The 27576-nt window shown below is 38.8% G+C and overlaps 1 protein-coding gene and 1 long non-coding RNA gene across 2 annotated transcripts; both read right to left on the bottom strand.

The window, feature by feature from the left end:
• Window positions 1–243: 243 nt before the first annotated feature.
• Window positions 244–25954, bottom strand: ACTR3B (actin related protein 3B). The gene is made up of 12 exons (XM_085227004.1): window positions 25747–25954; window positions 18517–18572; window positions 16523–16647; window positions 15393–15503; window positions 13656–13751; window positions 13398–13505; window positions 11928–12071; window positions 11211–11384; window positions 9548–9640; window positions 2313–2438; window positions 1800–1883; window positions 244–1204 (listed from the first exon to the last, which is right to left on the bottom strand). The coding sequence occupies exons 1-12, from the start codon at window positions 25788–25790 to the stop codon at window positions 1109–1111; spliced, it is 1257 nt and encodes a 418-aa protein (XP_085083130.1). The 5' UTR covers window positions 25791–25954; the 3' UTR covers window positions 244–1108.
• LOC146544063 (uncharacterized) lies at window positions 3177–9541 on the bottom strand. Its single transcript, XR_014884129.1, has 2 exons — window positions 4132–9541; window positions 3177–3691 (listed from the first exon to the last, which is right to left on the bottom strand). It is a non-coding gene; the product is annotated as an uncharacterized LOC146544063 (long non-coding RNA).
• Window positions 25955–27576: the final 1622 nt, after the last annotated feature.

Here is a 27576-nt window from a genome sequence, read left to right as displayed (position 1 = left end):
AAGGTTGCCCAGAGATGCCGAGGATTCTCCATTTAGAGATCACTGAGTGAAACTTCACTGACCCTGAACAACCAGACCTTACTTTAGGGTGACCCTCGTACAGAGCAAGAGTCTGGACCAGAGATTCCCAGAGATCCTTTTTAATTTGAGTTTTACTAGGATGCTACATAAGGTGACCTATGAATGGAAAGCTAACCTTGGGAGATAATAAAAAGGAGTATGCAAATCAAAACGACCACAGACTTTCATAAAGATGTTAACAGCGTTTATTTCACTGGTGCAAGGCCCGTGTGTCACCCACCACTCAGCAACATCAGAACAAAACATCTTCTATAAAACAGTTTCAGAAAATTCAAAACAAAGTAACAGTGGCTATAATAAACTTCGTACAGTACTGTAAATCACTTAATTTGTGTCATTCAAACAAGAATAAATCAGTTGCTAGCATACATGGCTTTTATTTTTTTTTCCCCAAAAACAAAACATACCAGCACAACTCCAATACATGCCTCACACCTGGAAATGCATAACATCACTCCATGACACTGATAGCTGTTCGTGCTTAGAACTAGTCATCAATTCACCCTACTGATATCATAAAATACAAAATGATATGAAAAAAACCTACATTTACAAAGTATAGTCCCAATCCTGCAATCCAATCTGTTCAGGCAAGTACCTGCAACCATTTCAACCCCCCTGAAGGCAATGTGGTATTTAGTGCTCCATTGCTAAAGATTTGATTGCAGAATTAGGGGAAAGTGGGAAAGGTTTAAATCTTTCCACAAGCAGTAAAACGCTGGTTCATTCTTCTAGATTCAGTTTCAGTAGTATTTGCACAACCTCCTAAACAGAGAATTACCTACTGTCAATTACCTCACATTTAGGAAGAAAGAAGGATAGGCTTTAAAGCAGTCTGCAGAGAAATGGCTTTCACTGAAATGACTTGGGGCTGTAAGCTGTGCTGTAGCACACGGCGGTGATCCAAATGCTTCCAAGAGATAGCCACATCTTGTTGCAGTATTTACAGTACCTGCTGCCTTCCTCTGCCTGACATGACCTTCTTCACGAGTAAGAAATCACAGACCTTGTTTCCATTTGATAAGCATTATGACATGACTCCAAACACAGGATTATGACGACAAATGCTAGGGCCATATTCTTCATAGTCTTTTTTCGTGTGACATACTTGGAAGAATTCCGGCTATGAAAACATAAAACAAATCCTCTCAAAACCATATGAATACATAAAGCAGAAAAGCAGACAATTAAAATAATGCTTTCTTTTCTTTTTTTTATTTTTATTTTTTTTAAGATTAGAGCTTCATGGTAAGGTATTATATCTTTGCAAGAGAATAAAACTAAATTTTTTTTAAGATATGAAAACAATCAATGAAAGTCTGTATGGGCAATAGAGTTGATTTTTAAAAAAAGCAATAAAATCTCATTTTGAAAACAAGAATTGTTCCTGTTTTCCTCCATTTGATTCTCTCTCATGTCAAAGAATGTTTGTTTAGATCCTATACTCCTGAAATCCTGACTAATCCCAAGTACTAACTTCAAGAATAAAGGGACTATGCTACAGCTATCATATAAATACTATTTCAGAGTTATGTCATATCACGATATCTTTACTCAAGTAAAGCTTCCACTTGTTCTGTACAAATTTTGCTGAGACAAACGCTGTGATAGGATTGCATAATGTGACAAAGTTCAGGTTTGAAAGGAGTACTCAGAACAAACGTAGCCAGCAGTCAACGTGAAAAGAAAGATTCAGAATTGTTTTCATGAACACTTACTGTTGAAGCCAGCATGGAACCACCAAACCAAACCGCATAACGCTGCATATGATGTGTTATCACTTGAACTTCAACTGGCTTGGGCTAAGAAAAACAGTTCATCATTAGTTTACATTTCCTTCTAAACTCAAAATATCTAGAAGTCTTCACCCCTCCATTCATATCACTATCTCACAATTACTCAGAGCATTGTATGTCCTAGGAGATCAAATCATATAACAATTCCTGACTAGTACACTGAAGGACACAACAGTTAAATTCCTTTTGCCTACTGCTGAGATCACTTCTCTCCCAGTAAGAGACATCAGAAATGTCCATATAGATTGCTCACAGTAACTTCAAAGTTCCTGTAAAGATATGTCATATGCTGCAAAGCTAGCAAGAGATTTAATAATACATACACACACACGCTCCATTCATTCTACAGCACTGTTTTCACTTGTGAGGTGAAAGCTCTGAACTTCATTTTTTCTACTATTCTCATAATCAACCCTACTTGAAATTCTTACTTACTTTTATCCGACCACCACTGAGTTCCTCACTAAGCCTCAATCTTGCATCCACTACTCTTTTCAAATCCCTTTGCAGTCGTCGTCCAAAGTCCCTGAACATTGTGGATCCTCCCGAGAGCACCACATTCTGTGGAGAAAATAAAAATACACTCTTTAAATCCATCTTCAAAGCAAGTTTCCCAAATTGTATTAGGAAGCTGACGAGCTACATAGAGCACCTTAATATTGTTCAGTTTCCAGAGCACGCCCACAGCTCCTTATGTTCTCCCTTTTTCTTTAAATAGTAGCTTTGTGTAGAATATACTACCACAAAAGAGAAAGATTACATTAAAATAATGAGCAAGTATCTATACATGCACTGGAGTAGAAAGATGACAGTGTCAGAAAGTCTCAGAGATGTTGATAACTTCCTTAATTATCAGAGCTAAAACTGCATGGCTCTAGCCTGGTCATGCTGCTGTTAGTACCATTCCACAGGCTGGAAAGTTATCTAGAACTCATTTTCAAAAAGAGCTAGACTCCTAAACACAGTCATCAGCAAATCCAATGATTCAAAAATGTATCAAAAAAGGGCAACAGTCCTGAGAAAAGCCTTCCACTTTTCTCTACCTGCTTGTCTAGTGCTAGTTTTCAAAGCAGAACTAAAAGCCTTGTTCCCTGGATTTGTGCTTTGATTCTAAACGTGGGTTCTAAAACATCACATCCTTAACGCTACTGATAATATCTCAGGGCTACAGAACAATGCAGAAGTCATTTCAACGGGGCAGGGGACCTGGGATTGATTTCAGAACAGGGACACTGGGAAATAACAATGGTGGCAGCAAGAATGGACTTCATAATCAAAAAGGAATGAACTCTATGTGACAAAAAAAAAAAAAAAAAAAAAAAGCATGTGCATCCTGCAGTGCCTGCATGTGGTACTGCAAACCAAAACACCAATTAGTGCTCACTAAAACCACATGTATACCTGAGTCATATTGGCAAGGAACTTTACTGAGATCAAGAGTTTTACACTGGGCAAAGGGTTATCTGTTCATAACAGCTTTTGACACCGCAGATTGTGCACATAATGAAAGAATCCCTGAACCACTGCTCTTGCATACAGATCTAAAGTGCAAAAGTATTCATGCTTTCTGGCTGCAGAAGTAACTTTTTGGAGTTTAAGCACCACAGTACAAGCTGCAAACAAAATTTTCCTTGCTAAACGAGAAAATAAATAAATAAATGCTTATTTATGAAAAATAATGAGAAAAGTAACCATATACCTAAAGTAGGATCCAGAAACCACAGTTGGTCCTAAAATTAACTTGCCTCTTTCTTATACAAGACTCTCTCTGCATACAAGAACATATCTTCCCCTGACTCTGTAAGAGGAAACTGCTAATGGGGAAGAAAAAAGGGAAAAAAGACAACCACTAACTTGAGTGATGAAACAGCAATTAAAAAATTGTCATCAGAAAATATTACCTGGAGATAACAAAGTTAGCAAAGAGAGTGAAAGCAATAATTCTATTCAAAACAAATTAAACTTTGAGCGTACATCACAAAGTAGACAGTGATATCACCAAGAGATTTCAGAATACTCTTGAGAATATTTGTGTGAATACATGTTGGACCACCTTATGCAACTGCAGTTAGTGGTAACACTAGGATAATCTTTTATCATTCCAGGGATAAAAGCTAGAATGTCACACCTCCCTGAGATTATGAATATTCAAGTAATTCTACATGCTAGAAGAAGATAAAGTACAATGCAGGTCAAAAAGAATAGAAACATTAGGGTACACTGGTTGCAAATGTGCATTATCTCATCAACACACCTGGAAAAGTCAGGTTAAACAGCATGTGGGATACAAGTAGGTATCACCAACTGCCATCGAAACATGATTCTACAGTTACAGTTCTCCTGCTCCCTGTAGCACTTGTCAGCACTGGGCCGAATCTGTGCTAAATCTTTAGTAAAGGACTGAAGCCCATATGTTGTCAGGAACAAGTCACCACTACTCAGCAGCTCAATCTTCTGTAAGGAGGGCAGAAGACAGGTAGGCCTCACAACTGAAGCAGAATCCATATGCATTCCTCACTCTCTCCAGCCTTCAGAAAGAAAACAGTGAAGGTGGCAAAAAACTGTTGGGATTAAAATAAACAAACAAACCAATACCTTCACTACAATTACTGAGTGTTACAACTGGAATGAGAAACATTAACAGCAAGGAAGGCTAAACATATCTGTGGAATCTGTTCAGCTGGTTTAACAGTTCTAGGCAGAGCACAGGTTTTACAGCTGACACTGATCAAACCTCCTGATGGAAAGAAGCTCCAGACAGTTTTTGCTTTTATAGCTGCCTGGCTCAAAGCTATGTTGGTTTGAAAGAATATATTTTCTTAGAAGAGAGGGTTGAAGATCTTCCATGCTCTTGAATAAGAAAACCACAGGCAGTAAATAACAAAAGCAACCCATTTCTGGGAGGAAACTGGGGGTCAATGCCATGCACCTTAGAGGGCTGGCAGGAAACTTCTCACTTCCCATCCATTCCCTTCACTTCCATTATGAGCTCTAGGATATTGAATTTCATTCCATGCCATCTCTGATCCTATGTCTATGTACAACGCTACAAAGATACAAAACAAAACATAACAACACCACCCAGTTACAATAACAGAAAACTTTATCTAAGTTAAGCTTACCTAAAAGCTGCACACTTTGGCTATTTTAGTTAAAAAAGGGCATCATTTACCAAGTCTGTATGGAAAGTGTAAGGAATATTCATCTCAACAAATATTATCCCCACAGATAAGTAAATGTGTTGCAAAGAACTATTTCTGGAATAAAATTGTATTTTAATCATGAAGAAACAATCTGCGTTTCTTTAAATTCATGATATTAGGTGTTTATTTTATTATTTGAGGATGGTCCTTGCTGTTCCACTGAAACACTTCTGCACTCAGACAAAAGGAAACCACAGCTCAGCCACTAAACCAGCTAGCACACTGATGTTACAAACCTAATTAGCAGTGGATAAAAAGGAACAGGGTTTCCTCTCAGCACTCCTGTGCTACACTAACAATGTTAATCGCCTGGGGCTTCAATTTTAAGTAGGAGGAATGCCTTTGCTTTCCCCATGACTTACATCAGTGCCAACAGGATGCAGAACTAACGGCCTGGCAAGCTCTCCAGCCTTAACTCACCTGCTGAGCCTGCCTACTCTGCACTTAGCAATTAATAGCAAGCTTTGCCATTCTGCTGGAGCACGCTTAAGCAAAAGTCAGTTGAATCCTTGCTAGCTTCTGCTCGAGGACACCTACAGTTTCAGAGAAAGAGGTAAGGAAAGAGTTGATAGGGCAAATGAGCCAGAAACCACTGGATGGTATTTCTGCCTGCAGCTCACAGCTGCACAGCAGTCTAACAGCGCCATCTACACCCCATACGGTGTATCTGAGGCTGCTTTCACACTATTTAAAAGCATTTTAAGTTAGAAATGACTTTAGGGAGACATTGCTATAGCTTTAGTCTTTTGCATTTCAAACCTCTCCAGGATTCAGTGATGGTTCATTACAAGCTAGCTATGTATAAATACCCAACAGTTTTGACTTTCTAAGAGAACACAAGTACAATAAGCCTACTGCAAACATCAACTGCAGCAGTACTTTCAAATTCTCTACTGCTCACATTAGCTGCATATCCAGCTAACAGTCATCTTCTCAATCGAAAAGAAGCGATTCTTAAAATTCACTGAAAGCCAAAATAATCCATCTACAACAGAAGTCCACACTGACCAATACATCACAGTCCCCAACTCACGTGATGAGACCAGCTTGAAAAACTAGCTTAAAAAAAATTAAGAGGCCAAGGATGTGAGAACTCGATCCACCCTGAATATTTAAACTTGGTTGATCAGAATCTTTCAGAAAGATTTCTGAAACCAACTGAATGCTCTGTCAGACATCGCTTTTATCTTAAACTGCATATTTGTGCCAAAAACACTGCAGAAAATGGAGATGAGTTGAAAGAAATCAATCATGGGGATATGCAAGTGTAAGGTTGTTGGTTATACTCCACTGACAGAAGGCACAGGTTTCAGAACTGTTGATACTGTTCTCATCAACTGTTACTGTCAGAACTCTGGAAGTATCTGGGGAGAAACTCTGGATGAGGAAAAAGGAAGATGAAACAGTGAGAAATAAGAAAGACAATTTCTGAACCCAATACAAAGATATAAAGAACATCATAACTTACTAGAATATCAAGCAGTTCTTAGTACTTTGAGAAGTCCTTCATCCACTTCTAAAAGTTGTTACAACTATATCCACTGGCCAACTGATATGTCGGGCTATTCTTTTTTTGACACTGAGGAGGTCATAAGATACCCTAACTGACACAAAGTTAGGACAAGGTCATACAGAGTGCTTCCAACCTAGAGAGATTTTTAAATAGCAGTACTGAAACCATGCAACATTATAATTCCTTGCAAATATACCACAGAGCAGATATTTCATGCCGATTTCAAGCTAGATGTGCATTAATAACACTGTGTTTAGTAATATGCTCAGAGTAACCTAAAAGCAGTGGGAAAGATCACCTTCAACTTCCACATCATGCTACTGCTCTCTGCATTCCTGTGATATGTTATGTATTCATACTGTGATGAAAACAAGGAAAGAGGAACAATATTCTAGGGAAAACTGGAGCTAAAGAATGCGACAAAGAGTACCTCTGTAAACAAAGACATGGAGGTATTGGATGGGGAGCTGGACATGAGCCAGCAATGGGTGCTTGCAGCCCATGAAGCCAACTGTATCCTGGGCTGTGTCAAAAGAAGTGCAGCCAGCAGAGCAAGGGAGGTGATGTTTCCCCTCTGTTCTGCTCCTTTGAGAAGGCTCTGGGGAGACATCACTGCAGCCCTTCAGTGCCTAAAGGGGGCTACAGGAGAGCTGGAGAGGGATTTTATCAAGGAGCGTAGTGATAGGTCAAAGGGTGGTAGTTTTAAATTAGAAGTTGGTAAGACTTACATTAAATAATAGGAATAAATTATTTACTACTAGAGTGGTGAAGCACTGGCACAGGTTGCCCAGAGCAGCTGTGGATGCCCCGTCCTTCGTGGTGGCCAAGTTGGATGGGTTCCTGGGCAACTGCGTTTGGTGGCAGGTATCCCAACAAAGGTTGGATCTAGGTTATCTTTCAGGTCTCTTTCAACTCAAACTGTTCTATGTTTCTGTTCTCTAAAAAAAACAGACCTGGATAGACAAACTATACCTTTCTGCCCGAAGAACACCAGAGGTGATGTGATGCACTTTCAAAAGCCTCACCAAGCCCTACAGAAGCACAATCACATTACCTGCTGCATGCAGAATGTTTCATTTTCTAGTGGAATTCAGCTTACAGGAATAAGCAACATAACCAGGATGCCAGACTATTTCAGCCCTATGGTAAGCTCAAAAAATTACTGCTCCATCACCTAAGCACTCAGTTTCATTTAATTCTACTTTCTGTTGTTTCTGGTTTATTTAAAAAATAAATACATAGTTCATCTTCTTTCTTCAAATTTCAGCACAAGTCTCTGGTTCCAAACTCAACAGCTTACCTACATCCTTCCTTATTTTATCAGAAAGAATCTCACTCCAAGCAATCTGTAACTCTCAACCCCATTAGATACAGTCAGGGAAGACAGAGAATAAGAATATAAATCAATGTTTCCAATCACATCAAGGTGTAATCATTATCAATTAAAAACAAAGTACATTGTTGCTAACCATTATACAATTAAAAAGAATTTATGAGCTTATCTTGTGCAATTTGTAGAAGAATGCTTGCATGTGGAACTGAACAGCTACAGGCTTTAGGAACTGGTTGAACAGCAACAGTCTTGTGAAGGTCCTGATGCTCCAAACCTCAACATAAGGTAACACAACTGGCTTCATAAGAGAACTGCTGATAAGATCAGGAAGCAGGAATACCAGGAATAAAACTACAAAAAGATAAACACTATAGGTCATCAGAAGATGGGTTACAGAACAATTCTTCAAAGGCTACAAAGCACATGTAACCTGCAACTGGGTGTTTTAAGATATATTCTGGAAGAACATTGATGAAACACCTAAATATATCCAATGTAAGTCTAGCACTCCAGCACAGTAGCAAGAAAAGAAGATATTTGCCTCTATGAAAACTTAGTCTTGCAGAAAGAAAAAGGACGAAGGAGAGCCAGACATTAAGAGTTGCCAAAAACCTTTTGCAGCAATCCTAAGCTTGAAGCCATTGTAGCCATCTACTACAAAAGTCACTCTGCACAGAAATTTGTTAAGTAGTGGAACTTCCCTTTTAACCTGCACTGCAGATTTGCTCTAGGTTACTATGTTTCATTCTAGATTACAGAATATGTTATTTAGATAACTAAAATATGCTACAAAATGTTAATAGACACAAACTGCCCTAGGATATATTTAGTTACAACTTAATTGTTCCTGAGAAAATGCCAACTCTCATAGACAAGATTTTCAAGATTCTAACAGAACAAAACCATAGCCTTCCACATGAACAAGTCTATTTCTTCACGTTACTTCTTTATGCTGTTAATTAAAAATAAAAAAGTAAAAAAATAGGGCAGTACTGCTGCTACACAAACAACTAGGAAGCATAGAATGTGCTGCCAATGCAGAAAGAGAGCTTGCCATAGGCTATGCCTGTCAATACCTTCTTTTTCAGTTCTTAATGAACGACTGACTGAAAAAACTCTCTGGACTATATGCCCTAAACAAGCTTAAACAGCCTTAATTATTGTCTTCTAAAGGATTAAGTTTTCATGTACTTCAATACAAGGTTCAACACCTGGCTAAAACTGCAGTGAACATCCTGAGACTACAGAGAAAAAAAAAAAATCCAAATGGGGAAGAGACCATGAGACAATCATTAAAATGGGCAAAATCCAAAAACTCCCACCCATAAGAATTTATATTACAAACATCAAGTATAAATAATTCCTTGGGAACAATTCTTACCTGCATGCCAAGCCACTGCTAATCACTATCTTTTGTTTTAAAATTAAAAGCAGCAAATATCAAGTATTCCTCATTCAGAAAAACTGTACCTTGTTTAGCTTAAACTTTATTTCTATTCAAAAGTACACATTTCTCACAGTAGGGGAAATCATAGCTATGTGTACCATACATACATACATCATAATGTTGACAGTTATCTTCCACATGAATTCAGTTCATCTTAGAACACAAAGGCCGTACCTTATATAACGGACGCCGGACATCAATGGGACAGTTCTGTATAACTTCATCAACTACATCCGAAATGGATTCCATAAAATCAGGATTAGCAAACTAGAATGAAATAGAACAGACATTATGTGTTTCCTTCCGAAAAAGGAAAAGGCAGAAGTGAGACAGTAAAGACAATTTGTAACAGTATTTTTATTAAAAAAAAAAAAAAGGGGGAAATAAAAGTCAGTATTACTCCTGCTGACCAAGTATTTTACCCTGTAAGAAACCCACTTTTGTACAAGTGAAATAAGAAACGCTCTTTTCCACAGGCAAACTCAGCTTATCCTCCTTGGTCATAAATCCACTGTTCAAAATTTATGCACTAGAAGCCTACAACTGCGTGTGACATGATTTCAGAGTCCATTCTGTCAGACAGAGATAAAGTGAAAACAGAATAAGATTGTAAGATGGTTTTACCAAAGACAGCTTTTACCTAGCTAACTCAAAACCTTTTAAAGTCAGTTTTAAAGTTAGGAGTTAATGAAGTCCAGGGAGAAATTCTTCTTGGAAGCGATACCTATCATCTGCTGTGTCTTTCTTGTCTAGAAAGGTAGTGTTTTCAATGCAGAGCCAAGACATTATTAATTCTTCATTAAGTAATAAAAAAGAGGAAGATTGTACTCTGTTCTATTCCTCACAGTCTTTATAGGGCCTAGGGAAAAAGAAAATATTAAAACCATGTCTGACATGGGGTTCAGTGCTCCTCTGTAAGATCATGTGGGTAAACAGTAGGGAGGAGAAGCTACTTAGCCTGGAGGATTAATGATGATGTAAGATTAGACACCTAGAAATTGATAACAAACAGATTAAGGTTGGAATTTAGACAAAAGGCAAAGGAATGAAATTTTCAAACAATCTTCCAATAGGAAGAGGGTAGACAAAATGAAACTTTAGTGTCAATATAGACTTGATTAAGTTTTTATACTTTATTACAGACTATGGTTGCCTGAAATAAGCTGAATGGAGCATAAAATAACAGACAGCACATACTCCGCCATGCAGAATCAAATTTTAATGTTTCAATCTTCTCCCAGGATATTACAACATCCCAAGGTTCACTCAAATTGAATTACCAAAAATCAGACAGACTAGGCACTGTAAATGTCTTCCAAAACTGTTATTTGTTACCAACACAGATTTCTATGGACTTCCCTCAGAGAAAAAAGTAGCATCCATAAATTGATATCAACAGAAAGCAACAACAAAAGTCAAGATTTCAAACAGTATCAATTGAATAATTCCATGCACAGTATAGCCCCAGCAGATTGGTAACATAACTAAAAACAAGATTATGAAAGCATACTGGTTTAAACCAGTGCTTACAGAAAGAGAACAAGTACTATATAAAATCTGAAGGTTCTAACTTGTTTTTCTGTACTTTAGCTTGCCTTTAAAGAAAGAAAATAAGACGTTATAAACATAGCAAGAGATACAAGAAAAAAATTACCCAGTGCACTCAGGTTGCTCTGTGCTTGAGCTACCAGAGACTGTACAAGGCTTGCAGTTAGGAGATCTACTGAGAGCTTACTTCCACTTGATGGCGCACTCGCATCAAAAACAGTAATTCCCTCCCCCTCTACTTATACAGTAAAGCTTCTGTAACTTAATACTGTTAGCATTTAACTCTTACCTCAGGATGAAAGAAAATTTCAGGTCCAAGGAACCTTTCATAACCAACATCTATAACAAATTTGGTTTTGTTGATTGCATTGATGCCAGTATACTGTTTGATCCATTTTCGTGGATCTCCATCATACTTAGCAAATTCTTTCACTATGTCAGGGCAAATATAACAATATTTCTCCTGTTAAGAAATATCAAGCATAACAAAGATGCCAAAATAATTATTTTATTATTGACTTAAAGTATATTTCAATGAGAGAAATAAAAACAGGTAAGAATTCTTACAGATTTGGGTACAAATATCTCTTGGACTGCCCAATAACTACTGAAGCCTTAACCATTCAAGACAACGCACATGCTTAACTCTTCAATAAAATTCCACCCTGACTCATCTAGATTACAGAAGAGTTCAATAGCGAGCTCTCTTTGCAAGATCAGATCCATAAAAATCAACCTACAGACATTACGTATTCATTAAATCAAAAAACAAATCTTAAATCTTGAGCTCTAAATGCTAATTCAATCTGCAAAGCATATTCAACTCTACCAAGGATCTAATGTGACCATTTTCTTCCTCTTCCTCCTTACACTGCACTTGATTGGATACGCCAGCAGAATATGTGTAATTACTTGCATTTTTAAGTGAACACAAGCAACTTCCTAAAGCAAAAAAAAGAACATTTGCTCAAAGTATTTTGGTATTAGGAGACAAAGAAGGGTGTACCTTTATGGCTTTTGCTGTCTCCAGAGATTGTTCAGGAGGAATTCCCACTTCCCTCTCCCTCAGGAGTTGTTGAATAAAGTAAGTAATATCCCTACCTGCAATAGGAATATGTTTGATGCAACTTCCAATTACGTAGCCTTCTGCCTATGTGGGAGAAGGAGGGAAAACAACAAGAAGATGATCTTTAGGCAAAATCATACTGTGCAAAACATCAAGAATCAACAGCAAAGTTATCTTTCTTTTATACAACAGCTTGCTCTCATTTTTAATTGAAAGTAAAATATTGAAAGAGTGAAGTGTTAAAATGTGCAAGCAGCCCCCTGCAAAGTGGGTATTATTTTTAAAAGAGCTTGATTACAACTTATAAACAGATACTGCTGATCTAATTGAAACACATAAGCAGCAGACAAAAAAAATCTTGCAGACATTAGAACGTAGATAAAGTCTGATCAGATGTAATCTTGTTTGTTTGTTTGTTTTTTTAGGTGTAATCTGAAAGCCAAATGCAATATGAAAAGACTACCCACCTCCTGTTTCAAAATGAAAAATGAACAGGAGAAAGTATAAAATTATTAAAAAGCTCAGGTAAAAACAACAACAACAACAACAATCAAATGAAGACGTATCTAACAATAAGTACAATGAAAACAAGAAATCTATTTGTAGCATTTTTTTCCAGGACGTATTGATTGACAGCAGTCGTATTGCTGAACCAACATTATTTCTTCTCTTGCTTTTTACACACTTCAGAGCTTCATATGGCAAATATTCTTTTCCTACCACTCGAAGACAATACTGATACAGCCAGATTAACACCAAAATGCAAGAAATTATAGGGAGTCAAATGTTCATTCCTAAAATAACTGATCACTCAAGCATACTATATGCTTCAGAAGTACATTGTCATCAATAAAATATATGCTAGCATGCATGGATAACTGTATATTTTTAACATCCTTCAAGAAATAAGCCATTTGAAATCAACCATGTATATGAACATGCCTTTGTGCCAGCCTGCAGTTGCTTCCAGAGTTCACTAACTTCTAAAACAGAGACAACAGCTATGTAGCATAAATAAAATACAAGACAAAAAAAGTTTGTATGTATGACAAGAAGTAACGTAGGCATGCAGGAGATTTAACAGTGATATACATTAATATTGAACAGAACTGAAGCATCACAATAACGCAAGACAAGGATTTACACAGAAGCAGCCTTTAAAAGATGCCCTAGTAGTTCCTTACTGCAGCTTTGCAATAGTCTGGACAGCTAAAATTAATCTCATAAATAAAGTCACATAACTAAATACATATTTTGCAAAGCCACCATAAGGGAGAAAATCCCAAACAACCATGTAACTATAAAATTTTTGAAACAGTTTACTTTGACAGTTTTTATTTTAATATATAGAAAACAAAACCTGTATTTGCCTAAACAACCAGTATTTGAGAAATGCACCCTCCTACATACCACAGGAATTACATGGGTCACTCCATCACCACTATCAATGACAATTCCAGTCAAAGTACGTTCTCCAACCTGTCGTGATGTCCAAGAGGCAGCTAAGGCCAACACTGCCTGTATGAGAAACAGTTTGTATTTAGGCAGGATGTGCTGATTTACAATCTTAGAAAACAATCATTTCAAGCATTTTAGACACAGGCTTATGGAAGATAATATACACTGCAGCTGTACTGTACTTCAGAAGTATATATTCACTTTGATCACCTGAACAGCAATGTAAAGTCCTGGTATGTTGAATGATTCAAACATGATTTCTGCAAGATACTCTCTGTTTTCAGGTGTGTTCAGGGGAGGTTCTGTCTGGAAAAAAACAAAAACAAAGACAACTCCTCAGACCTAACAGTTAATGCAATGATTAGCTCAGTAGAGTAATAGTCAAACTTCTAGAATTCTTAATGCATTCCTAAATCTCACACAAGCTCCAATTCTAAAAATAAAGAATTCACACAATCTGGGGAGAGCGGCAAGAAGGTTATCTTCTGCAACATGTTTGATTTGAATTACATTCTCAGAGCAAAGGAACAATTATGTTACAAGAAATGTTGTTTTCTATCATACTGTATCATTGCCACTACAAGGAGTGACATGATTTCAACACCCAAATGTTCAGAAAGAATAAGAGAGAGTAATGTGTTAGAGTGGCCCAGCTGATTTCAAAAGGACTAGTCATAGGAAAAAAACACAGTGCTCAATGCTTAAACATGAAGGTGAAAAGCTTAACAAAATACACTAGGAGCAGACAACCTCTGAAAATTCCTCATGTCCCACATAGTCCTACCTGGAAAAGGACTGAATATTAGTGAAAACCAACAGAAATATTTTGAAAGATTCCAAGTAAGCAAAGGGTTTTTCTTATACACGAGTGTATAGCCCCATCAATCACATTCATACCATTGCTTTTACACACACTCTTACTCAATTTGTGCAAATCATTTAACATTTAGAAATAAACAAGGTTCAAGCTATTGGCACCATCCACTCAGTTAGACTCAAAATGGACTTGGTCTTGAAGATATATAGAAAGTCTGCCAGTGCAATGCTGACTTCTTAAGTTTTTGGTGCACAAAACAGAATGCAGAACTAATAGTGAACGTGGCAGGAGTCAGCCTTCAGAAGTCTTCTGTGCTCAGTGCACTGTGATATTTGTCTGGTACTACAAAATGCTGGGGATGTGGGATGGGTACATGTGGCCTGCAATCAGTTCCAGTCAGGTCTTGAAAGATAACTTAGAGTTAGCAGAGGCTGGGTGGCGTTTTTGTGCAACATCTCCAACATAAGATGCCTAAGGAAGTTGTGGAGTCCTCCTCCCTGGAGTTGTGTGGGCATGGCACTAAGGAACACGGCAAGTCAGGCTAATTACTTAGAGATCTCAAAGATCTTTTCCAACCTAGACAATTCTGTGATTTTAAGTCACATTCAGAGTAGAACTAACCAAAAGCTCCCTTACATGAAAAATCTGGAGATAAACCAGACATAAGGACACACGAATAAAGGATATAAAAATAGTCTATTGCAAACTGCTTGCTAAGAACTAGTTACCTAATTTGATCTTCAAGAAAATTTTTCATACATTTGTCCTTTACCACTAACATATGGTGCTCTACTAAGCAAGAATATCCCCTACTGCAAAACCAGCCAAGAATTTCACATAGAATTCAGTTTAAACAAAGCAATTGAAGCTCTGCAAAAACAAAATCCAATCCGTCAGCAGCCTGCATCACAAACTGAACAGAATTTGGTTGCAATGCTGTTTCACAGATTTATTTTTCTCCACATGATGAAGAAATATTCAGAGAAAAATCCTCTAACGGAGCTTGGAATTTGTATGCTGGAAGCTTGAACTTAGAGTATTATGTACTTTTGCTCTTGCATAAATACTCTCCAAATAACGTGCAGTTTTCATCTCAGAAAGTGTTTTCCTTCTCAGTCTCAATAACTCACCATTAAAAAATAGTGATCCTCAGGTTCAGCTCGTAGGTATTTAAAAATGACCTGCTCCATGAATCTCTCCATGAGATCCCAGTCTTCAACAATACCATGTCTTATAGGCCACTGAAACAAGAAAAAAAACATGTCAACCTTCTATATCATACAAGAATAAACAAACCCAAAAATAGAAACAGTGAAAGCACCCAAATCCTTACATCTTCTGCAAGAATTAAAACCTCTCATCTAATAGTCACACCATCAAATCCTCTATTCTCACTTTAATTTAGAATTACTATTTCCAGTTATCTCATGTATTTCCAATTGCAATTCTGGGTTGCAGGACTGCAAGCCAGAGAGCATTCTTTGTTCTTAAATCTTGCTATTATTTTCTTGCAGCACCATATTTTAATCTCTTTTTGTATCAGTTTAATCATTTATAAAGTTGAGAATCATACTTATCTTCAATATGTTTTCCAATCTGTAAGAAGTAAAGAACATACAGGCAATACATTTTTCAGCATAAATTATCACAGGGATATGTTTACATTTTGTTCAGTGTTAGGAACACAGATGACATTTAAGTAATACAGTAGGATGTATAAAATATGATTTTTTCCACATAATTCAGAGGCTGTTAACATCTTGTAAGTACAATAAGTCCCTTACTAGGGTATGGAAAATATGATTCACACAGAAGCCACGCTGAAGTCAGCTCTTCACAAAACAATTGTGACAATCCATGAAGCAGAAGTATCCAATATGTTCACCAATTCATGTGCCACATTAGAAAGATATATTGTTAGCAAGAATTTAAACATTCAGCATTATGTGACTACTTTAATAGCTTATAATTTTGAACACTGACCAACTGCACTGATTCAGTGGATATTTACAGAGGTCATCAAACACCCAATACAGGGCAGCACTAGCAAAACAGGCACTTAAGCAAGGTAAAAAAATAAAAATAAAAATCAACAAACCAAAAGCATGTAGTTGTAATAAATATATCTTTTTGTTGCTTTTTAACAATGCAAATGTGTTTTTTTAAGTAGCTAACAAAAAGACATAGAACGATACATAAAAGCAATAAAAATGTGAAAATTTGAGAAGCTTTCAGAAAAAAACATTCACTATTTTCTTACCTTTGTAGCATAGGTAGGTTTATCTATGGCTTCATCTCCTATGAAAAAGTCCAGATCATCAACACCTTTCATTACCCTCCTCTGAGCCTGGTCACCTACTTTGGCTGATTCACGGATTGCAATACCTTCAAATAAAATCCAAACAAATTCAAGTCAAATTAAAATAGCTAAATACATAGGAATTCATTTATTTCCTAAAGGAGCCTTTCCCAGAAATAAAAACTGGGATGTAGAAATCATAGTTGCCAGAAAGCAGAAATTATACCTACTGACAAGGCAAGAGAGCAGAATTCATTCCTGGTGCTCTCTCAGGAAGGATTTCGGTCACCAATCTCTCGTTAAAGTAATAGACAGCTCAGAGCCCGTCTCTTAAAATGCATTCTGATATGTACTACAGCAGTCATTTAACTTGCATGAGCAGTGTTTCACCAAGAAGTACTCTAAGTCAGTAAGTGATGTGATTTTCTGAGTTTCAACTCAAAATTAAGGAAAAGGGCACAAGAGAAGAAAAACTACGTACTTGTGAAGTAAGTATTGGAGTGATTACCCTGGTTGGTGAGGAGGAGGAAGCATGGAGGAGATAAATCAATTTGCAGTGCTACAGAGACATCTTTGGAGAGTCATGATTCCCATTATCAGGCTGCAATTCTCACTAAACTTATTAGGTGATGGCTGCCATAGGCAAGGAGACAGCAGAAGGGAAAAAAAAAAAAGCAAAAACAAATCCGGGGCGAGTTATAAATAAAAAGGGTCTGAAGTAATGTAAAATACTGCTTATCTATCTGCAGGTTGTTTGGTTTTGTTTTGTTTTGTTTTTTAATACATCCTCATCAGGCTCTCAATAACATACAGTAGAAAATGCACAGCAGAGAGGCATCATCCACATAAGCACTGAGCAGCATCGGGACCACAAATCACTGACAAGCAAACAGCTCTTTTGGAAACACATTCAAGTCTCCACACGTTATCTCAGTTCTATAAAGCAAGGTTTATAAGAAATTCATAGGAAACACTTGCTATCCCACTTCTTTAACATAAGACGTTAAGATTTTTACAAGTGCTATAGGCTTGAATTATTGCTTACAATGGTTATAGACTATAACCAGTACTGCACCTACATCTGGTCAAGAACATGGTCCCCTCCACCTCTTTGGCCCCAGTGACCATTATTATTTTCTTATCTTTATACCTCCTATTACAAGTAGTCACATGGCAGAAAGGATGCTTTAATAAGGAGTGAACCGATGACGTTCCCAAAAAGTAAAGGCAGCATTTATTGCAACTGGAGATAACCACGAGATAATAAAAGTCATTATGGAATTAAACAGGTAGTCAGTGCTACAATCTGTACACATATATAGTATTTGAGACAAACGAATAAGATTACAATTAAAAACACTGGAAAACATGTAACATTTTAAATTAAACAATTTTAATGTGGAAAAACAAAAAGAGGACATCTGCTCTTAAACCATGTTAAATGGCTACAAACATTTTACTGGGTAAATATATACCTTGAATGAACATTATCTAACAGGAACAATCTTTCTGACCATTAAAGTGCCTGCAGCCCCAGACAGAGGTAAGCAAGGCACAGACCACCTGCACTTCAGTACTTAATTTGGTGGGAAGCCTCACTCAGATTATCCAGGCAGTAACCATGGTGTCAGGTAGACTGGAGGTGAATTGCATTCTGCCTACTCAGGAGTCCTAGCAAAAAAATAATGGATGTAAAGAGGAAATAGAATTGAAGTCCTCTTCACTCGTCATGGCAACCAAGATGTGATTTAATAAGCACCAGGCCTAGCTAACTGCAAACAAGTTCTGCTGAGCTATACTCCAGCCAATGATGCCAACACAAATAATGTTGCTTCCGAGATGGACGAGAGACTATGAAAGCCAAGCTGGAAACTGGAAAGCAAGTCATTTACATGTCATAGTGCTTAGTAACAGAGGTGTACCCTAAAAATTGGAGGGACAAAAAATTTACTCACATGATGGAATAATGAACTGAGGCTCTGTATTCCCTGCATAGCCAAGTTTGGTATACCTGGAGAAAGAAGGATCACAAGGTCATTATGTGTACACACACATTAAGAAAAATAAAATCCACTCTGCTTCTCACATTGAAGACCAAATAAGCAATACCACATCTATATTTTCTAGGTTATGCTTTCAAGTGTAAACCTGCCGAGAAGAAAATTCAGAAGTGGTAAATATTTTAGATGCTATTTATTTTTCAGGCACTTTCAGCTTTTCAGAGTGGAATTTCAGAATGCTGAAACCTGTACACTCAGCTCTTATTTCCACTTACTTACTTCTTACTTCCACCAGCTATGGCAAAAGCTGGGCTAGGCCACGTTCCACTGATAAAAGGAAGATGCAGATCTTACCTTTCCAAAAACTACCGTAGCCAAAGATGGCACGAGATGCTGTGAATTTGGTTAATATTGTCCAACAGAAAAAAAAAACAACAACCATCAAATGGTGCAAAGCATTGACTGTTTGTCTCAATATACAATATTGAGACATGCATATATATATATCAACTAAAATACCAAGACAGAAAATAAATTAGTAACTTGGACAGGTAAAAAAAAAAAAAAAAAAAAAAAAGGAATGTCCACACAAAACCTAATACCTGTGCATGATGTTTCCTGGCTCCAAGCTAGCTCAGGTTTTTAGTAACTATAAATCATTAACATCCCAGACTACAAAGAACAGTTGTCTTAAAATACATAAATACATTCAGAAGGAGTTAAAAAAATAGTTATAATTTGAATGATCTTAAACTGAACTTCTTCTCTGATATTGTCATGCTATAGTATTGGATTGTGAGGGAAATCAGCATTAATCACATTCAGTTTTTCCATGAAAACCCAAAGGCAGAACATTGTTAAACAAGACCAATCACAAAAACACAGGCTATTCAGGATCTGTCTACAGTTTGCTGTCAACATTTGCAAATGATACCCCTAAAACAGAAGGTGGTTTCTTCATTAACAGCTTAAACAGAAAATGCCCCTTTATGGAGTATTTGGTATAAAAATACTCATTAAGAGTCAGTCTGCTTGGATAAAGAAATTAAAACTGAATTAGCAATGACCTTGGAATTTAAATATTGTATTTTCAACATCTCTTCAAAGCTATAGCTTCAATAGACTTCAAGGAATCTTTTTTAAAAGATTTTTCCCCAAGGCTAAAAAGACAAGGGCTGTGTTTTGAGGGCAAGGGTTTGTTGTATTTTTAATCATCATTAGACTGAAAGCATATGCCTGTATAATCCAGAATGTTTATACATACTTTCTATGTCTCTCAAAAATATAATCAGGGTATTAAATTAGACTGATTTGTAAAGAAGGCCATTACTAGCAAGAATTCTTTTTATGATAATTACTGCTTGGTTTCTCCACATTTTAGAATGAAGCCCATCTTGGGAATATAGTTAAAATGTAACAAACAACAAAGCAGCACTACACTGGGACTTGGGATGCATTACAGGATACTCACTTTTCATTTGTCTCTCTGAAATGGGTTTTGTTTGCATGCACATAATGGCAGCCAAGGAAACCCTTTTTGTACTCAGAAGTCCTAGGTCTAAGGCTGAGAAACAGCAAGACAGGCAGAAGCCTCAGGAAACAGCACTCATTGCTCAGTCCTCCAAATCCACTGACAAAAAAATAGTCACTGTACACACATAAGCTTAGAAATATGTACATATACTTTTAACACAATTTCTGTATGTGTATACTGGAAAGTAAAAGGTTCCTGAAATACAGCCAGAACTTTCTTCCTAAGCTAAGCTGTGGTCCTGAGTTCAGTTTGCCACCTCTTCTCCCACCAAACACTTGCCAAACTCAAACTCAATCACGGTATTAAACAGAAAAAAGCCTTGAAGAGTCAATCTGGGGTATCAGCTTATCATGGCATTACCTTACCACTCAAGCAGGAATCAGATGCCACTGCTGGGATAACTTACAAAGGTACCAAAAGCTGATAGCTCAGCGTCTTACTGATTTGTTCTGTCATTAGCTGAAGCTGATCACTTGGTATCTTACTGATTGATTTTATCATTACCCGAACTTCCCTGCTCCAGTTAAAACGACAGGATGAGCCTATTTTTTAGTATGAGTGAAAATAGCTCTGTTGCAAGGACACACCTCACAGAAGACAACGTCTGGAAAGGTTTCTCCTGTATGCCAGTCATCCATGAAGGTATTAACATAATGAACTATGTCAAAAACTCCATTTTTGGTTCAACATTGAAGGAAATGAAAAAACGTACGTTTGTTAACAACAACAATGAAAAAAACAGAATCCCTTTTTAGGGCCAAACAAGACACAGACAGTTTCCAGTTTCTGTGGTGTATTTCAGATGTTTTGACAAAATCAAATGAAAGGGAAACTCAAACCACTGAGGAAGACAAAAGAAACGAGGCAGATGTCTTCCCTTCCTTACCTAGCAGCCCACTCACCCAGAGCACAGCACACGTGGCCACAGCCTTCTCTTCTGCCCAGCAGGACCTGGGCACACTCCATCTACCAGGGCAGTACCCAAGAGTACATTAGAGTGGTTGGGTGACCCACTTTCAGGACCTGCTACAGACATTGTTTGCTTTTATACAAAGCACTTGAATATTCATCAACCTTGAAGGTCTGGATGTAAATAGTTAGGGAGGCTACCTGGTCTCCAGTTCTTTTTCCAATGAATACTTAAGGATCTGAAACACGTTTTTTCTTTCTCCTGGGCTACAGCCTAGCAGATTAATGGTAATGCAACATCTCATGATCTGTAAATTACAGAGAAGGCTTTAGGGAATGTGTAGATAATCAGTATTCCAATTTCATTAAAAGTAGCAGATTTATTGCTAGCGAGATAGGAACATACTGGAAACTCTACAAAATGTAGCATATTGAAGACTGCGTTAAAGATAAAAGTGATCCAGTAGATGAAGGCTGTATTATGAAAGGGAATTTGAAGGAACTACTCATAAAAAAAAAAAAAAAATAAAACAGCTAAAAACTGTGTTGTTGAAACAAGCATATTTAGGTATTTTTAGTATTGTTCTCTACTATATACTACTTTTCCCAGGTGACCTGTTAGTACACAACTCAGTTTGGTCAGTTTTTGCATGAAGATCAGTAAGAAGTCCTGCTTCTTCTGAGGCCCTACCATAAAAGGACAAAATGAAATCCAAAGAAAAATGCAGTGTACATGAAAACGATTGCACAGATGTACAAATGGACCAAACTTGAAAGCAGATATGGAACCCCCAGCCACTTTTAAGGGGATATATTCTGGAAATTTCTTACTAAAGCAGAAGAACACAGTTGAAGCATGCAAGGCTACTCAGGCAGTTGCCTTACCCATTTCAAAGCAGAAGTCAATGTTTCCCTCAGCAAGCAAGCAGAAAAGCAAAGCCCAGGTGAGAACATGAAAGATGGGGAGGAACCTTTCCTCAGGGAGTGTAGGGATAGGACAAGGGGTAATGATTTTAACCTGAATGGGGGTAGATTTAGATATTAGGAAAAATTCTTCATGATGAGGCTAGAGAGATCATGGCATAGCTGCCCAGAGAGCTGCGAGTGCCCCATCCCTGGAAGTGCTGAGGGCTGGATGGGCCTAAGGGCTCCTGGCCTGGCAAAAGGTGTTCTTGCCTGTGGCTGGGGGCTGGAACTGGATGAGCTTTAAGGTCCCTTCTAACGCAAACTATTACATAATTCTACAATTCTAAGTTTGAAAGTTTTTAAATTTCCTTAGTTTCTATTTTTTTTTAAAGATTGAGACCAAGAAGCAATGTGTTAGATCCACAAATGAGCTCTGAAGAGATAGAACTATGGAGAATACCAGATGGCCTTATGAAAGACCTGTAAACAAACAAACAAAAAATAATCACCTCTGTAATGAGAAAGTTTCCTCTGATGGATGATGTTAAAACGTAGCAGTTTTTACTGTTACAACACCTGTGATGACATACTGCCATAAACAGACTGTGTATCATTATTACACCTGAGAAACTCCTAACGTAACGTCCTCATAAAGATGTGAAAATGCACTTTTGGAATGAAAGAGGATGTGGGAAAAGAATGGGAATGAAGAAAGAATGCAGTAGAAAATAATAATAAAAAAAAAGCTATTATGTCTGCACTACATACAGAGAAGCACCACCAACCACTATACTAATAATTTAGAAATTAGAGCCATAGCTTTGGGAGAGACTAGTAGGACCAGGGCTGAAGCCTGTGATTATAAACAACAGCTAATTAACCCATGCTCCTTACACTCAGAACAGCAATTAGAAACGTAGCTGTGCACGTCTCATGTGTAAAAAATAGAGATCATACTACTTGCATGGAACAATTCGTTTCACATCAGAAATACAATAGCAAGAAGAAATGTAAGACAGCCAACTTAAATGGCAAAAGCAACAATAACAACTCCTTAAGTTTCAAGTTTTAAGACAAGTTGAGCTCTCTTCTCCCAGAAATCAAGTATTTACTTCTAAGCAGACCAGTAACACTTGGCCAAAGTAAGCTTTCCTTACTAAAATAAAAATCACTTGAATAAAATACACCCAAAATAGAAGCATTCCTCAATGCCTGAAGATGAAAAGCAGTATTTTAAGCCACCTCCGCTTTGCACACCCACCTACTGGAATGCTGATGTCCCACAGCTAAATGCCAATTAATAAAAACAGCCACGAAGTTTAAAGCCACTTGGAACAACACCAGAGAGGCCTGGTAGTCCGAAGGCCCTAAAAATAGCATGCCCTTCTCCACAAAAGGACTGACAGCAACACGAAAGCTGATCACTAGAAAAAAACTCACTCAAAGAAAATGAAGACGTAGTGCATCAAAACTGAAGCAGGATGGTTCATTTGCAAATGCTAACGGAAAAAGAGCAGTCACATCAAATAAATTGCTACTGCTTTCTGCATAAGTTTCATGAACTGTTCATTCTTGATTCATAAAGAAAAAGTCAGCTACTTAATAGAGGGAAAAAAATGTTAATCTGTCCTGCTATGAAGATATGATTCTTACCAAAGTACTTATTTTCATACACCCATTGCTGCTTTTCTGCCAAAATCCAGCACTGTTCAGGACCAAGGCCTACCAATGCAAATAACAACTTTAATCCAAGCTTCATATGCACAAAAAACAGAAAGTATTTTCATAAACTTAAATCTATTTACATGAACACAAATTAGTGCTGAGACAAAACTCCTCATTCAGTAACAGAGATATAAAATACATTTTTCTTCTTATGTATGAAATATTTCACAGTGTATCTGCACACACCTTTCCATTTCCGTTATGCTCTTCCAAGTTTTTCATCTGAAAGCCTTTTCATGAATCATTTGAATGAACTGTTCCAAGCGTGTAACCCGAAGTAGATTCATTCTAACAATAAGAAGGTTTTCAACCCACACAGAGGAAAATTCCAGAGACTGTATCAGTGAGTCAAGCTACTTCTGGCTGCTTGGATCAGAATCTTACGCCTTCTTGTTCTGCAAGATTATTTACTTCAGATAGAGTCCCATCAGCAGAGACACCACATCGTCTCATACGTACTAAGATCATTTGGAGGCATGGAAACGACAAGTCCACTTGTGGGCTGCCTGAACTCTTTCTGAAACAAGCTAATATACCTGCATACACACAAATTCCAATAGTTTTTGCAGTGTAAGCACTGAACAGATTTCAGAAATTGTACTGCAATTATCATTTCTCTGAAAGCATACAGCAGGTTATTTTTTGTCCTTATTTATTTTGTACAACTGTTAGCCAGTAACATCCATTGCTCATGCAACAATGGAATCACTTCACAAACTGAAAGCAAAGGAGTGCTCCTGCAAGAGACAGACAGACATATTTTGTGCATTTTCTGGATTTTGCAGTTCATGCTGCAGCTTTTGTAAAGGACCCACCTAGAGTTGCCCTTTCCCCAAGAAAAGCTCTTCAATTCTGTGAATTAACATTCCTGTAACACCAAAGTTCCTTGCAGAACAGATGCTTAAAATTTCTTCAGGAAAAACAATTAAAAAAAAAAAAAAGATGGAATCTGGGAAATTACCATGGAGTATCTAATGGACAGGCAGAATTACACACAAGATGGAACCCACTTTCTATTATACTCCCAGAGCTTTCAGCTGTGGACTCCACTGTACTCCACTGAGAAGACTGAACTGATTTTAGGTATTATAAGCAGAGACAGCACAAGAGATTTGGGAAAGTTTTGTCATAGCTTAATAAACTTCAAAATACAAAATCCTTTTTCAGAAGAAGGTGAACCCATCAACGCAATGGGTTGCTCTGGTTACCACTTCTTTTTTAAATTATCTTTCTTTTCTTTTGCTCTTAATGCGATGGCTCAATTTAGGAAATTTTAAAGGGAAATTTCCAGGCATTACCTGAACCAAAATAGTGCAACCAATTCCCTGCAGAAGAAAGGGCTATTCTTGCAATAAATAAACGAAATTGATGACCCTAAAGCACAGCCTGACATGTGAAGTTATCAGTTGAACTCATGCACAAGCGTCTCGTCTCCTCCTGAGAACTTTCCATCACAGCTGGGCCAAAGAAACGAGCTCAGTGCATCTCCAGCATCTCCATCACAGCTCCCTGACACCTTCTGCTCCGGAGGCACAACAGCAGCACCAACGGACCCATCAGGAGCTGACAGTCCTTGTTTGCCAGACAGGTAGGAAAGATCTGTTCCTCTGCAAAGCAAAACACCCAGTGCAGTCTCTGCGGTTCAGATTCACTCCTTGGAGTGACAAGTTACAAAACTCGTGCTATGGCTAAACACTGAATAAATCAGAATAAGTTACAGAGCTGTGCTTGCCCAGGCAGGGTAAGTATAGATCTTTCTCCTCCCAGCCGCTCCAAATGTCATCCACACGTTTAGCATTTAAGTCCTTGGATCCGTTGTAAGTCAGAGAACAGAAAAGAGGAGAAACGGGCGCTTTGGGACACAGCACTCCGGGCCGACACGGCCTGCCAGGCACGGGAGGAAAGGCAGCGGGCACAGCGGCCTGCCTAGCAGCAGCAGGGCCGGCAGGCCGGCAAAGAAGGGACGGGGACACGCGGCAGAGACCGGGCTGGCTCCGGATGCAGAGGAAGGGACAACGCGCTGCGGCACGGCGGGGCTCCCACCACGCGCGCACACACACACGTCGCCAAGAAGGCTGACAGCACCGGTCCCCCCCGCTCCCCGCACTCACCCGGTGCCTCCGTCTATCACGCAGGGCGGCAGGTAGCTCGCCATGCTGGGGAGCCGGCCCTACGCCGCACCCAGGCCGCCGCCGGCTCCCCCCGGACCGGCCCGGCGCAGCTTCAGTGCATGAGCGGTGGAGGGGCGGCGGGCACCATGCAGCCGGCTGTCAGCGCCGCCCCCGGGGCGCATGCGCCGCCCGCCGGCACCACGTGACGGGACCCCCTCCCGCCTTCGCCGTTCTAGGGCGGCCATCTTAAGAGGGGGCCGCGAGCCTGCGAGGATGGCTGGTGGGGAGTTATAGGAGGGGCTTTCTTTTGCGTTCTTTTTGCATGTTGTCACGGGCTCCAGAACACAGTGAATAAACTTACTGAACGATGTTCATGTCAGCAGGGTTGTAGCCTTGTTTGGGGCATCACAGAATCATAAGGATTCAAAGGGACCTCTGGAGATCTCACAGACTTGAGTCCCTGCTAAAGCAGTACAACTCTCCCTACAGGAGAGAGTCCCGGCAGGTCTTGAATATCTCCAGCAAAGGAGAACTCTCTACAATCTCTCTGGACAGCCTGTTCCAGTGCTATGTCCCTCTAAAAGAGAAGTTCTTCCATGTGTTTGTCTAGAATTTACTGTGTCTCAGTTTCTGCCTGTTGCCCCTTGTTCTATTGCTGCACACCACCAAAAAGTGTCTTCCCCCCTCATCGATTTGACTCCTGCGCTTTAGCTATTTATTAACAGTGATGAGATCCCCTCTCAGCCTTTTCTTCTCCAGATTGAACAGCCCCAGATCTCTCAGCTTTTCGTTGTTAAGGGAGATGCTCCAGGCCCTTAATCATCTTTGTATCCCTCCACTGGCCTCTCCAGCAGTTCTCTGTCTTTCTTGAACTCAAGAATCCAGAACTGGACACAGTGCTCCAGCTGTGGCCTCACCAGGACAGAGTAGATGGGGAGGATCACCTTCCTCCACATGCGGGCCACACTGCTTGATGTACCTGCACAGCCCTCTGGTGTGTCATCCCAGCTTCATATCATCAGCAAACTTGCTGAGTGTGGACTCTATCCCTTCATCCAGATCATTGATGAACAATATGATATTGAATAAGACTTGGCCCAGCACTGATCCCTGGGGAACGCCGCTAGTTACAGGCCTCCAGCTAGATTCTGCACGATTGATCATAACCCTGTGAGGCGTACTCTGTCACCCAACGAGTACACACTGACCAAATACACATTCATCAGGTTAAAAAACTTCTTTTAAACCTCACAAAGGATGCAGCAGAGTAAGGGAAGGAGGAGAAAGAAAGAGTTCACCACACCCTAGCAAGCACTGCAGATGCTACCGTCCCTCAGAGCAAAGCTCACCTCATGGGTCACATCTCAGTGGTGGTGGGGTTTGCCCCCCCAGAATTTAACCACTCACTTGTGAAAACACAAATTTTGTTCCTCTGGGTGCAGGTGGCTGCGGCACAGCCCGCATATCCTCTGAGTTGGCCACAAGCAGACCCAGAATACCAAATTAATACCCGAGTCTCAAAGCATGTGAGAAAAAAAAAAAAAGAAAAAAAAAAAAGCTGCAACAAACATCACCTGCAAAGTTGTTGACATCCTATTTACATATACGATAATGATTTCTCATATGTGACTCAGCCATGGTCATACTGTGAGTGCGTGGTAGCACCAGAAATAAGCCTTGCAGATGCTTTGGCCCGAGTGTTAACCACAGGGACACATTTGTTAATCGTGGGGGTGTCAGTTTTTATTACCCTTTCTCAGTCGAGCACTGCTGTGCAGAAGCTCACGCAGAAACAGGCTTTATATGAAACCATGAAAATGTATCCCCTGG

The sequence above is a fragment of the Meleagris gallopavo genome, chromosome 6, assembly GCF_905368555.1.
Source record: "Meleagris gallopavo chromosome 6, MGAL_WU_HG_1.1, whole genome shotgun sequence".
Classification (NCBI taxonomy): domain Eukaryota; kingdom Metazoa; phylum Chordata; class Aves; order Galliformes; family Phasianidae; genus Meleagris; species Meleagris gallopavo.
This window is presented reverse-complemented; position numbering and strand designations above follow the sequence as displayed.

Excerpts from the sequence above, each read along its gene's own strand:
- ACTR3B (XM_085227004.1), bottom strand. The coding sequence starts at position 25,790 with ATGGCGAGCTACCTGCCGCCCTGCGTGATAGACGGAGGCACCGG. Across the intron at positions 13,752-15,392 it reads AGGATCACTATTTTTTAATG|ACAGAACCTCCCCTGAACAC; the intron begins GTGAGTTATTGA and ends GTTTTTTTCCAG. Across the intron at positions 1,205-1,799 it reads GTTCCATGCTGGCTTCAACA|CCGGAATTCTTCCAAGTATG; the intron begins GTAAGTGTTCAT and ends ATGTTTTCATAG.